The sequence below is a fragment of the Podarcis muralis genome, chromosome 5 (genome assembly GCF_964188315.1).
Source record: "Podarcis muralis chromosome 5, rPodMur119.hap1.1, whole genome shotgun sequence".
NCBI classification, from domain to species: domain Eukaryota; kingdom Metazoa; phylum Chordata; class Lepidosauria; order Squamata; family Lacertidae; genus Podarcis; species Podarcis muralis.
In genome coordinates, this window is record NC_135659.1 from 42641394 (window position 1) to 42654277 (window position 12884).

The 12884-nt window shown below is 40.0% G+C and overlaps 2 protein-coding genes across 3 annotated transcripts in view; one reads left to right on the forward strand and one right to left on the reverse strand.

Annotated features, from left to right (window-relative positions):
- LOC114598918 (cytochrome P450 2J4-like) overlaps nucleotides 1–4650 on the forward strand; it is a 30499-nt gene extending 25849 nt beyond the window's left edge. The window contains exons 11-13 of one of the 2 annotated variants that reach the window (XR_013392910.1): nucleotides 542–637; nucleotides 2389–2594; nucleotides 4361–4650. The gene's annotated coding sequence lies outside the window, so the exon portion shown is untranslated. The remainder of the gene's footprint in view (nucleotides 1–541; nucleotides 638–2388; nucleotides 2595–4360) is intronic. The other variant, XR_013392909.1, reaches the window with a different exon arrangement.
- HOOK1 (hook microtubule tethering protein 1) overlaps nucleotides 1–12884 on the reverse strand; it is a 31186-nt gene that overhangs the window by 5015 nt on the left and 13287 nt on the right. Inside the window, exons 9-21 of the mRNA XM_028733282.2 lie at nucleotides 11551–11717; nucleotides 10512–10652; nucleotides 9083–9284; nucleotides 8096–8206; nucleotides 6281–6368; nucleotides 6140–6200; nucleotides 5060–5200; nucleotides 4444–4537; nucleotides 3950–3984; nucleotides 2725–2807; nucleotides 2150–2250; nucleotides 1379–1480; nucleotides 1023–1091 (exon numbers count right to left, since the gene is read on the reverse strand). Of these exons, the coding sequence (XP_028589115.1) occupies nucleotides 1023–1091; nucleotides 1379–1480; nucleotides 2150–2250; nucleotides 2725–2807; nucleotides 3950–3984; nucleotides 4444–4537; nucleotides 5060–5200; nucleotides 6140–6200; nucleotides 6281–6368; nucleotides 8096–8206; nucleotides 9083–9284; nucleotides 10512–10652; nucleotides 11551–11717 (1395 nt within the window). The remainder of the gene's footprint in view (nucleotides 1–1022; nucleotides 1092–1378; nucleotides 1481–2149; nucleotides 2251–2724; nucleotides 2808–3949; nucleotides 3985–4443; nucleotides 4538–5059; nucleotides 5201–6139; nucleotides 6201–6280; nucleotides 6369–8095; nucleotides 8207–9082; nucleotides 9285–10511; nucleotides 10653–11550; nucleotides 11718–12884) is intronic.

A 12884-nucleotide genomic window follows, 5' to 3' on the forward strand; every position in this document is an offset into this window, starting at 1 on the left:
ACAGTTAAGAGATTCTGGCAGCTATTATAGCCACTATTACTCAAAATTATTATTCATACATATACCATTTTCTGAAAGAAATCATACAAAGTAGGACATTAAAGGTAAAGGTACGCCTGGCCTATAGGCCGAGGGAGCCGGCGTTTGTCCACAGACAGCTTCCGGGTCATGTGGCCAGCATTACTAAGCTGCTGCTGGCGAACCAGAGCAGCATACGGAAAAGCCGTTTACCTGCCTGCCGGAGCTATTTATCTACTTGCACTTTGACATGCTTTCGAACTGCTAGGTTGGCTGGTGCAGGGACCGAGCAACGGGAGCTCACCCCGTCGTGGGGATTCGAACTGCCGACCTTCCGATCGGCAAGCCCTAGGCTCTGTGGGTTAGACCACAGAGGAGGACATTGAAAGTAGGTAATTTCGTATTTTAAATTTTGTAGATTATAAACCTAAATTTAAAATGCATATTATAAATCTAAAAGGAAACATTATTATGATGACTCCACGGGGTTGTACATGATGCTGCTGTTCTACTTGCATGACAGATTTCTACTTGCATAATGAAACCTCCCCTGCAGCCCTCACTGCCTGCCCACTCAAAAATCTTCTCCAAAGGAAGAGAGGAAGGAAAATCCAATTGTGTGAGTAGAATTCTGTGCATGCAGTGCTGGATTCAACCCACCATCTTCTCAGAAGTCTGACTGGCTGCAGTGGTACAATCTACCAAGCTCCCCACCCATGCTACAGGACAACTTGCAAATATGTCAGAAAAGTGGGGTGGGGGGCAGTTGTTATATAGCATTTAGCACACTGTTGATGCTAAATACATAGTGATTACAGTACTACTAGAGATATGGATCATCTTCATTTCTCAACATAGAAAACAATCCCTCATTTCAATAAATGGGCATTTCTTAAATTTCAAAATTCAGTAATTGGTTTCTGACTATTTTGGCTTCTGAGAAGTATTAATACATATTTTCACATATTCACTCTCTCACACAAACAAGACACACTTTAGCTTACCTTGTTGTACCATGCAGACACAATTAACTTTTCTTCATGGTCATGTAGCCTGGCCAATTTACATTCTCCCTACAAAAAATTTACAAATTGTTAAGATATAGGCAAAGGAAATTATATTGGCCGCAACATTCAAAGTTAACCAAGTGATCCATGTTTACATAATTTTGTAAGATGCTTCATAAATCTCAATGAATACTGGAGCTTGTATTGAATGCTCTGTTCTCTCTATACTTTCCTACTATGTATGGTTATAAACAATGGTTTTTGAAATAACTGTTCTCCTGGCTCTTCTGTATAGCAGTTCCTGTAATTAAATTGGAAACAACATCCAGAGGAGATGCTAAAATTGTTCTTACCTCAAGTGCTTCAATTCTTTTATCTTTCTCTGTCAGCTGTTTCCTCAGCAACATGATTTCAGCAGATGCAGGATTTAATTTGGGGTCCAACGTTTTTATCACCTGCATAAAGATGAACATAAATTAATTTGGCAAACCTACCTCCTACCCAATCAAAATAATTCAGCAGTAAGATGTGCAACGCTTCATTAAAAAAACAAAAGAACCAGCACAATGTATTGTATCCAACTAAGTTAAGAAACAGACGAGACCCACTAAAATTAATGGACCTATGTTAGTCATGCCAATTAATTCCAACAGGTCTGCTCTAACACTGGTTAAAAATGTCAACCATATAAAAGCACGTGTAAGCATTTTGGTTGATGTTGCTGAATGAAAGCCGAAACAACAGAACTAGAAAAGCTGAACACAAAATATAGAATGAATCCACCTTTAAACATGATGGTACAGGTGTACCTTGGATGCCAAACGCCTTGGTACTCCGATGTTTTGGCTCCCGAACCCCGCAAACCCGGAAGTGAGTCTTCCGGTTTGCAAACGTTCTTTGGAACCTGAATGTCTGACGTGGGTTCTACGGCTTCCAATTGGCTGCAGGAGCTTCCTGCAGCCAATCAGAAGCCGAACCTTGGTTTCTGAACCTTTTGGAAGTCGAATGGACTTCCGGAATGGATTCCGTTCGACTTCCAAGGTACAACTGTAGTTAGCACAAGAGAGGGGCTACCAGTTCCAGATTTGTAGGGGGGAAAACCTGACATTTTAGAAAATACTCACACTTCTTGCTTTTTCCAGGTACATTTTATACCTCTCCTCCATCGATTTCATATCTTCATCTTTCTTATGCAGAGCTGCTTCCAGTTCTTCAATTTTTTGTGCTGTTTATCAGAAAACCAAATGTCATTATTAATGGAGACTGTGTCTTATCAAAGCCTCAAATAATTGATAAACTTGAGTTGGGATACAGCAGGCTCCAGAAGGGTTCACAACCATTTAATTATTTCTATCCATAATAGAAACAACTAGGAGTTCCAGGCAAGTACCATCGAACGATAGCCAAGGAAGTTTGGCTTGTGGCGGCTTTTCTCTCTACTTTCACATGGAGCTTCATCATTGTCCTTCGAGAAGCACAGTATGACACCATCTCATGGACAGCAACTCAATCATTTAAGATTTAGTTATCAGAGCAAGAGGAAAAGGACACCATCTTCCCATGTACCAGGTACCATTCTGCAGTATTTTACAGACTAATGGAATAAGATACCAAGCACGTAGCCTAGCCCAGGCATGAGGAGAAACTGTAATGAAACAATATTGGTGATAAAAATTAACATTCACATCAAATCACTCACCATTTTGATTTAGATCTGGCTGCAGGTCTGCAAGAAGCGCCTCCTTCTTCTGCAATTCATCATGGACTTCACTCAATTTTTCCCTGTAAGATTCAAAATCAGAGATCAGGCCACATCAGCATTTCATATTCTCACGAGCCCAAAATAGCCAGATAAACTGCTCTATACCAGATACAGTCAAACCTCAGCTGTCGAACGTAATCCGTTCTGGAAGCCCGTTTAGTTTCCGAAATGTTGCACAACCGAGGTGCAGCGTCCGATTGGATGCAAGAGCCTCCTGCACTCAAGCAGAAGCCACGTCGGATGTTTGGCTTCCGAAAAATGTTCAAAAACCGGAGCATTTACTATGGGTTTTTGGCGTTCGGGAGTCGAGGTTTGGCTGTATTACTATATTTTCAAAAACGAACTGGAAGCAAGAAACACTAACAAATTAGCTGTAAGGCAAACTATCCCAAATCAAATATATAAATTTTCAGAGCAGACACTTAGGAAACAGAAGATACTCAATGGTTTTCTATGACAGAAGAAGAAGATACTCAATGGTTTTCTATGACAAATATTGTAGGTCTTGTCTACACAAAGAACTGGAAAGCTTTTTTTAAAAAGTAGTGAAGGTTTTAAAAAAAGTTGTTGGTATATTCAAACCTGCTTTGGGACAATATGCAATTTAATTGCTGCAGTTCTGAGTGACTACAGAACATTACAAATACCATGCTGGATATGGAGTGATGCAGGGGAAGACAAGTGAATGAATGAGATAATCAATCAGGCAGGAGCATTCGGTGGCGTCCTGGAAACAGGATCATAGCTACTGACTGAGACAGTGGGGGCAGGGCAGGCAGGGCAGTGCTGGCATACCAGCAGAGCCAACCTGGTGCTCCCGCCCCACCCCAATCTCATACTGCCCTGCCCCCACACAATCATGGTAAGTGGAAGTGACACAACTGCTGGCAGGCCAGTTCCATAGCACCACCCTACTGGCTCCTCCAACAGGGTTATGAAGCTGTCCGCTTGCATCAAGAATGTAGAGTATTGCAGGGAGGGCTGATACGGGTTGGAATAACTTCTTTAATGGCCATGGCAGCACCACTCCCTCTCCTTCCACAGCAGGGAAGGGACAGAAGACATGAATCAACTTGCATATAGTCAAAAAGAATCTCTCATGCTTTATGTTTACACACATACAGCACACTAAAATAAAGTATATGCTAATCTTGTAACTTACATATGTGCTGCTATCTTCTGCTTCAGCTTGCTGGACTATAAAAACAAGTAACATTTATTAGGTCTTATCAGTCATATACAGGACAGTAATTTATTCCCAACAGTAACCAGTTCTAGTAGCTGCAGATGACACACACAGGTGCTAGTTTAGTGCTTAATGATTGCTTCCAACAATGTAATGTTGGGAGGCCTCTCTCCAAAGATGACTTAAGCAAAAGGTGTTTTTTAATTTTCTTTATCACTTATTCTCACCATCACTCAGGAACACTAAAGAGATTGTTTTGCATGTGAAACTCAGATTCAAGTTCCCCACCTCCTTTTTCAAAAGCTTTTTCTAATCATTTCAGAATGTTTGCTTTTCAGTTTGTTTTTACATTTTACATGGCTAAAGTTATGTTTTCATTGTAAACAGAGCCTTCAGCAACAAAACCATGGTGCTAGGACAACAAATAGCAGGAAGGTGTATTATGAAAACTATCCCCATCTAATACCTACCCCTTCCCCTTCAGTCTTGGATTCTTGTTCCTGCAAGGTCTTCTGGAGGTCCTCAATCTGCTGCTGCAGCTCTCCAACCCGCTCCTTGCTCAGCCTATGGAGAAGCATTTTTTAAAGAACACAAATGTTATATATACATCTAACAATCCAATTGCTAATCGTCAGAATTCAAGTATAAGAAATAAAAGAAGTCAACTTTCTGGCAGATTTGACAGCTGCTTTGTCCTTTTTATTTTGCATTTTTGCACTTATTCGGTATTTATCATCCACTGCTTGTATGCTATATGTTTGGTTATGAGTCTTGCACCCATTCTATGGTAGGTTTCCCCAAAAAATCAGTCAACAAACTTTGGGTGGAAGTCAGTGTCATGCTAGAAGAGTGTTCTGCCTGTGCAAGCACTGCAGCTTGCTAGGCGGAATGACCCCCCTGTTCCCACATGCCAGTTTTGGGAGTTCTCCCAAACCCCCACGGCCTGAGCCAATTTCAGGGGGCTTATAGCGGGGAACAGAGAGGGGAAAGACCAGTCATGCAAGGGAAAGTCCTGGTGCAGGGCTCCAGCAGACGGGGTTCATTAGTCAAATCCTGTCCTTTTAAGTGGGGGGGGGGGGAGGATACCTGTTTTCAGTCTCTAATTCATTTATTGTTCGATGCTTTTGTTCTAGCTTCTCTTGAAGCTCCACAATTTGTTCATTTTCGGATCCCTCTTGTTGCAAGTGGAGCATCTTGTTTTCATGCTGCAGCCGGATGAACATTTCTCTGAGGTTCAAACACAAAATTATAAACAAAGGTGTTTTACAAGAAGTTTAGCTTTTATCAGCGGCATTTCCCCCCCAAATATATATAACGAGGCATTCTACCATTACAATGTACAAGTATCAAGTGTGGTTGTAGAACAGGTCATATGAAATTATTTCAATTTCATTCCAGTAAAAAAGCCTTGACTCAGAAATTCAAGGCTGTTAATACTATACAGTGGTACCTCATGTTATGGATGGGATCTGTCCTGGAGGCCCGTTCATAACATGAAATGCCCACAGCTCGTGATTTAGCACTTCTGCACATGTGCAAGCAGCGAAACCCAGAAGTAACACGTTCCGGTACTTCCGGGTTGCCATGGGACGTAACGCGAAAAGACGCAACTTGAAGTGGATGCAACACAAGGTATGACTGTACTTTTACCTAGGAATAAGTCTCACTGAATTCAATGGCCCTTACTTTTGAGTAAGCATGCACCAAATTGCACTAAGTGGTAGTGATAGAACGGTTCAAGTACTGTAGAGCTTTTTAACACTCGCTTCCTGCTTTAAAGCAGCTCCTAATTAAAAGAAAAGAAAAGTTTGAACACTAATATTAAGTTGGAAGGGGTGAAATCAAAGAAGCAGCTGGGAAGTGGGGCTGGATATCTTTTTCTCCAGGAAGGAAATTTAAAATGATATTGCCTTCTGGATTTGGGCCCTAGAAGTAAAGTTTCACACTGCAAAAAAATGTATGAAGTTGTCCATAAGAATCCAGTGGGACTTTCTATATTTCATTACAGGACAAGTTTAGGACAAGTTTAAACAGCGAATGCATTATGAGATATGCAAGTTTAAAACATTCACTTTTTCCATTTATGGGAGTATGTCTTTTCAATTATTCAGTCACACGACTGCATTCCAGCTCTCATTCTGCAAACATTCTAGGCTCCTTTCTTACCTATATTCCACAGGCAGAATTTCAGCAGCAAGATTTTCGTAACTTTTCACAGCAGATGCATCTGAAAAGATAATAGTAAAGTAATAAAGCTATCTATAGCTTAAAGAATAACATGATTCCACAGGAAGGAAACACATATACCTGTTTGGTTCAGGTGATCCTGCTGCATCTGTGAACACCTGAGCTCTTCATTTGTCTCTTTCAGTGCATCACGCTGAACTATCAATCTCTGAAAATAAAACAAAGTTTAAGAGTGGTAAATGTGAAATGCATTTTTTTCTCTGTCTATGTTCTATCTGTTTTCCTCCCGGGGTGCCAAGTGAGGCTCCTGCAAAATTCCGAAATGGCTGCCCCCGCCCCAAGTTCCATGGTGGCCCCGTGAGTATGCCACAAGGTGTGCTGGCATCAGGCATGACACGTCTGCATTCCCCACAGCTTGCATGAATGAACTGCCACGGAAAAAATCCTGCAATGAGTCACTGCGAATTGGGCAGCTCCCAGTACTGGCACCACCACCAAGGTCTCCCCTGGTGATCGTAGAGTACAAGATGGTTGACATTTTTAAGTACTTTGGGTCCCAAGTAATTTTGGGCTTTATATGCTAGTATTGTCATGCTGGCCACATGACCTGGAAGCTGTACACCGGCTCCCTCGGCCAATAAAGCGAGATGAGCGCCGCAACCCCAGAGTCGGCCACGACTGGACCTAATGGTCAGGGGTCCCTTTACCTATGCTAGTATTAGTACCTTGAATTAGACCTGGCAGCTCGCTGGGAGCCAGTGCAGTGCTTTCAGGACTGGTGATACATAGCTTCACTTAGCTCCTCCACTTATCAGCATGGCTGCAGCATTCTACACTAGCAGCAGCCTACTGTCTTCAAGGGCAGCACCATAGATAGTGCATTACAGTACTCCAGACAAGAAGTTGCCGAACATGGACAATTGATGCCAGGCTAGTTTCTTTTTATTTTTTTGTTAGCTTCTTTCTGCTGAAGCTTCCCTGCACTATAATGAGTACCACTCTAGAGAATCTCACAACATTCAGGTGTTTGAGGGACTGTACTGGATAAGGAGACCTGAAAACCTGAAATCTTACAGACGTTTCATTCCATTTTGTCTCACCTCAAATAGGTTGGGTCCTATAGCTGGTTGAAGGCTGGCAGAAACATTTACAAACACTTTAACTAAATTGACCTAAATATAAACCTTGGCTTTTTCTGGTTAAACCACTGTTTAAACAACTATTGAATGTTTAAGAGCTCATAAACCAACATACAATCTGCTTCAACTAGGAATGGGAGCGAAATTAAGTTTAGTTCACGCTTAAAGGCGAATCTATCAAATTTGCAAATTCAGAAACAATATGAGAACTGAAGCACAGCCACCCTTCAAAACTTTGCAATGTAGCTTTCCAACCAAAATGTTTTTGACAGCACATGTATGAGGGGAAAGTACATAAAAGTGAATATGCTAGTGAAAATAACATGCAATAATACATTATATTAGGATAAATTGCTTCAAAAAAAAAAAGTTTTGACACTAGTCAAAACTGCATACAAAAATGTGTTAGGAGAAATGCACAGTATAACGCTAATGAATTTTCATGAGCTTTTTTATAATTGCAAATTGCTGTAGAAATATGGAGAACTGAAGACTGGAAAAATGAGAAACTGAGTGATTTGAAACTGGCAGATCCTGTCAGCCCTGGCTTTAAGCAGTATATTTGCTGTGTTTAGCAAATCTCATTTTTATACTATTTAATAACTATTTTAATTACAGCATTGCTACCTTCTGCCTCTCAATCTCTGCAGTTAAATCCCTTGAGATTCAGAGGGTTACATTACTTGGCAAGAAGAGAAAATGGTCCCCATCAATATGACATCCTACCTATCTTGCATCCCAGGTATTTGGAGAAAAACATACGAATACATTTCTATTACACTTTTAGAAGCTGTACCTCTTTCTCTTTAATTAACGCTTCATGCTTCTCTTCCAGTCGCTTCTGTTCAAATGCTAGTGTATCAGCTCTTTTGGATTCTTCAGAAAGTTTGTTATGAAGTTCTTGGACCTTGTTTGAAAAGGCAAACACATGTTGTCTTAAAGGGCTTCTAAACTGGTTTATTTAAAAATTGTTCTAAGGGTGGGAGTGGGGAAGAAAGAATACCACCATCAGAATTTAAGTGTCATTTAACACAAATGCCTTCATGAGTTCTAATAACCAGGTTCTCCCTTTCAGCAACATTACAAACATCCTGTTTTAATCTAATAATGACTTTGTGTCCAACAATTAGCTGTTCATTTAAAACATTTCAGATGTACCCCTGACCACTATCTCTTTAGCAAGCAGACAAATATCACACTGTATCTTCAACTTCCAAGTCACCAGATTCAGCTGGTATCATTTGAATTCTTTAGTGGAATATTCTACAAAGAAATATCCTTTTAATTTCTTTGGAGCTAAGTACCCTGATCCAGCTGCTGGCTGTAGGCATGCAAACTTTAGTGGGCACACTCAGCACACTTATAGGGGTTGTGTCATTCATTTTCGTGACGGGGCAGCTCTCTGTGTGTTCTTCCATAAACACAGAGTCCACCTCTGCAGTGGAGTACACTTCTAGGATGCAAAAGGAAAACAGAAAAAGGCCTCACAACAATATATTTGGATTTAATACATGCAAACTGCTGCCCCTGTGCTGCCTCTTTAAAGATACGAGGGTAAATATTGGAGCCACTGTGCACTGGCAAGTGTTCCATTGGGGGAAATAACATACCATATAAATGTGTGACAGGAATGGAAGCTGCTGCAAATTTGGGGTTGGCATGGTGGCAAGGCTTAAATTTACATTTGAATCAATTCTGATCCAAACACCACAACTTTTTAAGAGCTGAAATAATAAGGAAAAACAGAAGTACAAAGAGGATGTAAGCAAAGCTTATCTCTTACCTGCCTTTTGTAAGTTTCTAGCTGTGCACGGGCTGCGTTGGCTTTCTTCAGCTCTTCCTCTAGGCTAACGGTATTGTGCATATACATCATATTTGTTTCCTGAAGCGATTTCACCTGTCTGCGAAAGTCATTCAGGTCCTCCAGTTTTTTGCGGTAAACCTCAACGGTTGACTCCAGCTTGTTTGTCTTGTCAGCAAGCGTCCTGTAGGAGCAAAGCGTCGTGTGTGTGTTTTTCTCAGAAATATGGGCACTACAAAAGTTGAGTTCTTTAAAAAACCATGTCTCTAACTGCTCCTAGTGCCCAAGAGTAGAATGTGAACTAATGTGACAAACATTCATTGTTTAGAATTTTGTTTTTCATAGAATTATACAAGCCATGGGGCTCAGGCAGAGAAAGCTCCCAGTTGAGATATTAGGACTTTTCAATTACATAACACTATTTGATGGCGATAAATCCTCAAGCAGAATTCATGATGGATCGCCAATGTAAATGAAATATGCATATGGGCCTCAAGAGAAAGGTTAGGCCTCTATTCTCAAAACGGGTTATTACACACAACAGCTGTTGTACGACAACAAATACAAGGGCAGGCAATATATTTTTTCTACATCCTCTCAGGCGTATGCTAGAGCTGATGATGGGTGGAGCTGGAGACAAAAGAGTTCTGGATTAACAGATCTAGAATAAAGGCGGCCCTGCTTCAATTGTCACTATGGACCCTCAGATTAGCATTCTCAATCCTATTCAGGTAGACTCTGAAGCAAGTTCCCACTGGGTTGGATAGGGTTACCTTCAACAAAGTATACAGAATGTTTTTTTTAGTACAACATGCCAATAGAGCTCGCTTCATCTCCCTCTCCCTCACACACACTTCATGGGGTCTCCACTTACTGTTACTGAATCAGGATATAAGAAACCCAGGTAGCCAATATTTTGGTGCAACATGGAAATGGAATCAGTAAATTTATTTATCCTAATAAAGTTTAATCTATGGTATAACACTAAACAATTTACCTTTGCTTTGACTCCCACACAGTTGTGTGAAATAGGATATGGTGGTTGTGGGATATTACTTTTCATGGCATATAAGGTATCCTATTTTCTTAAGTTATCAGTTACATGCATGAAGACATATAAATAAAAAAATCCATGATAACATCTCTTAGTTCTTGGGATATTTTTCATTTTCAGGACTAGGACATTAAATATCACTTAGAATAGTTTTGGCAGCTTCAGTGATACAAACCCTTAATTAACATGTACTATATTACAATGTAATGTTCTCTATTGATCTCTTTAAATTTGCTCATTCATGCAGGATTCATTATTGCAAAATAGAGTACTTCAGTTTATAAGAAATTCCAAGCTTTTTCAAACTGTAGAACTGACACAGCCTTCAGCAGGAGTGAAATTTGATTTTTAGCATACCTAAGAACATCAATCTCATCTTTTAGAGCCCTTGATTCTTCTGCCAGAGAGGTCAGTTCATCATTCCGATGCTGAAGCTCAACCAGTTGTTTCTCAAGTTCTTCACAATGAACACGATAATCATCTTTTGCAGTTTCAAGCCTTTACATAAACAAAATAGGATTACTGAAAATATTTCCCATTAGTCCCTTCTTTAAACACAAGTCATGTGTATTCGTTTACCTTACTGCACATTTATTGCAGTGGTGGAACAATAATATTTAACAGTGTTTTATCATGCAAAGGGCATTTACAAAATTCCTTATGTGCATGGATACAAAGGGCAAGTTTATATAGATTGGCTGTCCTGTCTAAATAACAACATTTTTAAAATGTAGGTTTTGCATCTATTCTGTTTCTAGTCTACTCATAAATTAGATTAAGATGATGGATAAACTAAAGCTATTAAGACATAAAATAAAAACAAATAAGATAAAACAACAGATTACAATAATTAAAAGCAGCATAATTATGGTAGATAGGGCCACAATAGGAGGGGGAAGGATATTTCCTTTGCCAACAGCCTGGTGGAAAATGTATATATTTTTTACACAAGGCAAAAGAAGAAGAGGAAGAAGAAGAAGACCACCAAGTAGTCTTTCTAGCTTTTCTACAGATTGCATTCCACAGCTTAGGTGGAACTACTGAACAGGTGGTATCATTAATTCCTAAACTATGAACTGCCCTTAGTGGCAGAACCCTAAACAAGGCCTCTTCAAGAGATATTCACGAATGAGCAAGTAAATATGAGAGAAGGTATTCCACAAGCACACTTGGCCCAGGCTGTTCTGGCTTTATAAGTAAAGCCACTGCAGCTACACAAAAATAAGAGTAACATGATATGACTGGCTTACTTCTACTAAGAACAATCAGGCTGCAGTTTCTGTATGACTTGTAGTTTCTGAACTGTTTTCAATGACAACACCACGGAGTGCATTAAAGGAGTCCATTTAAGAGTTTACTGGAAGTGATAGGGCTATCAAATGACAACAATCCATACCTGAAATTTTCTTCCTGTAGTTGCTCTAGTTGCATTTGTGCATTGAAATACTTCTTTGCAACTGCAGTATTTGTATCATCAAGAGAACCATCCAGCTGGTCCAATCTGTCATTCATAAGCTCATTTTCAGACATCAAACTGCTCTTTTCTTCTTGAAGGGCAGCCACCTAAAGAGGTAGAACCCACTTCAGGATTATGGTTCATCCATTAAAACAGCTGACGAAAATGTACAGGTAAATGACCCCAGTGAAATAATGTGTTTCACAGACAAAGTGCAGCTTAGCAGCAAAAAAGATTTTAAGTGGTTGCCTTTGCTAAAGTTTTATTATCTTGTATTAAATTATAGCATGCTTGTTTTTATGTACATAATCGAATTTTGTAGAAGAAAGTCCCATTGATTTTATTTCAGTGGATTTGTGTCTTTAGGGCTTTGGGCTTAGGCTGAGTTCCAAAGTAGATCTTCAGTTCATAAGGCAGCTACTGCCACTGCGCTCTTACCCCAGACAGTTGTAGTAAAACCTTTCATGAGACAAAAAGCCTAATCACTCAGGCTTCCATGTGCTTATGAGCGGCAGTTCTACTGCCTTGTGCGGCTCAAATTCTTGTGTTGCTCTTTGCAAATCTACACATGGAACTGTCATGTGGCTATTTTCTCTCCACTTGCAGCAATTCAGATCTTGGCTGGAAATACCTTAACTTTGATTACACTGCAAGTCCTATCAGCCACAGCAGCAAAACATTACCTGCATGGAAAGAGACATTGCACTTCTGCATATTAGATGCTGGGATAATCAACAAGGGGAAGACTTCACCGCCATGCTTTGCTTTTGAATGAAAAACCAGAAGGACTCTAGTCTGATCCAGTTTCCAGGCAATTTCCATTCGCTCTGCATAAGGATGCAAGAACTGCCATGCTAGATCAGGCCAGAGTCCATTCAGATAAGGTTACCAGGGTACAGCATAAGTAGAAATAAAATGGCATGAAGAAGTCTTAGGGAGAAAAATATTCCCAGGTTGGTAAACTGAAGATATAAACACTACATGGTACTAATACTCAGCAGTGAATGGCTATGGCAAAAATGAACTCCTGGAGCCATAAGACAGCATCATATACAAGAACATGCATTTTGCAATTATTTCTGAAAACGCTGCTAGCTAAGAAATGGGAACACAACAGTAAGTATATTAACAGTCATAAAGGAGCCACAGATTAAAAGAACAGAGCTCTTAAGCATTTTCTAGTAAAAGCCATTGTGTTAATTTTAAAATATCAAACGTCAGAGCAAGTCACATGTTAGTTCATTGGTACTTAGAATGCATTGTGCTCTTTGGGT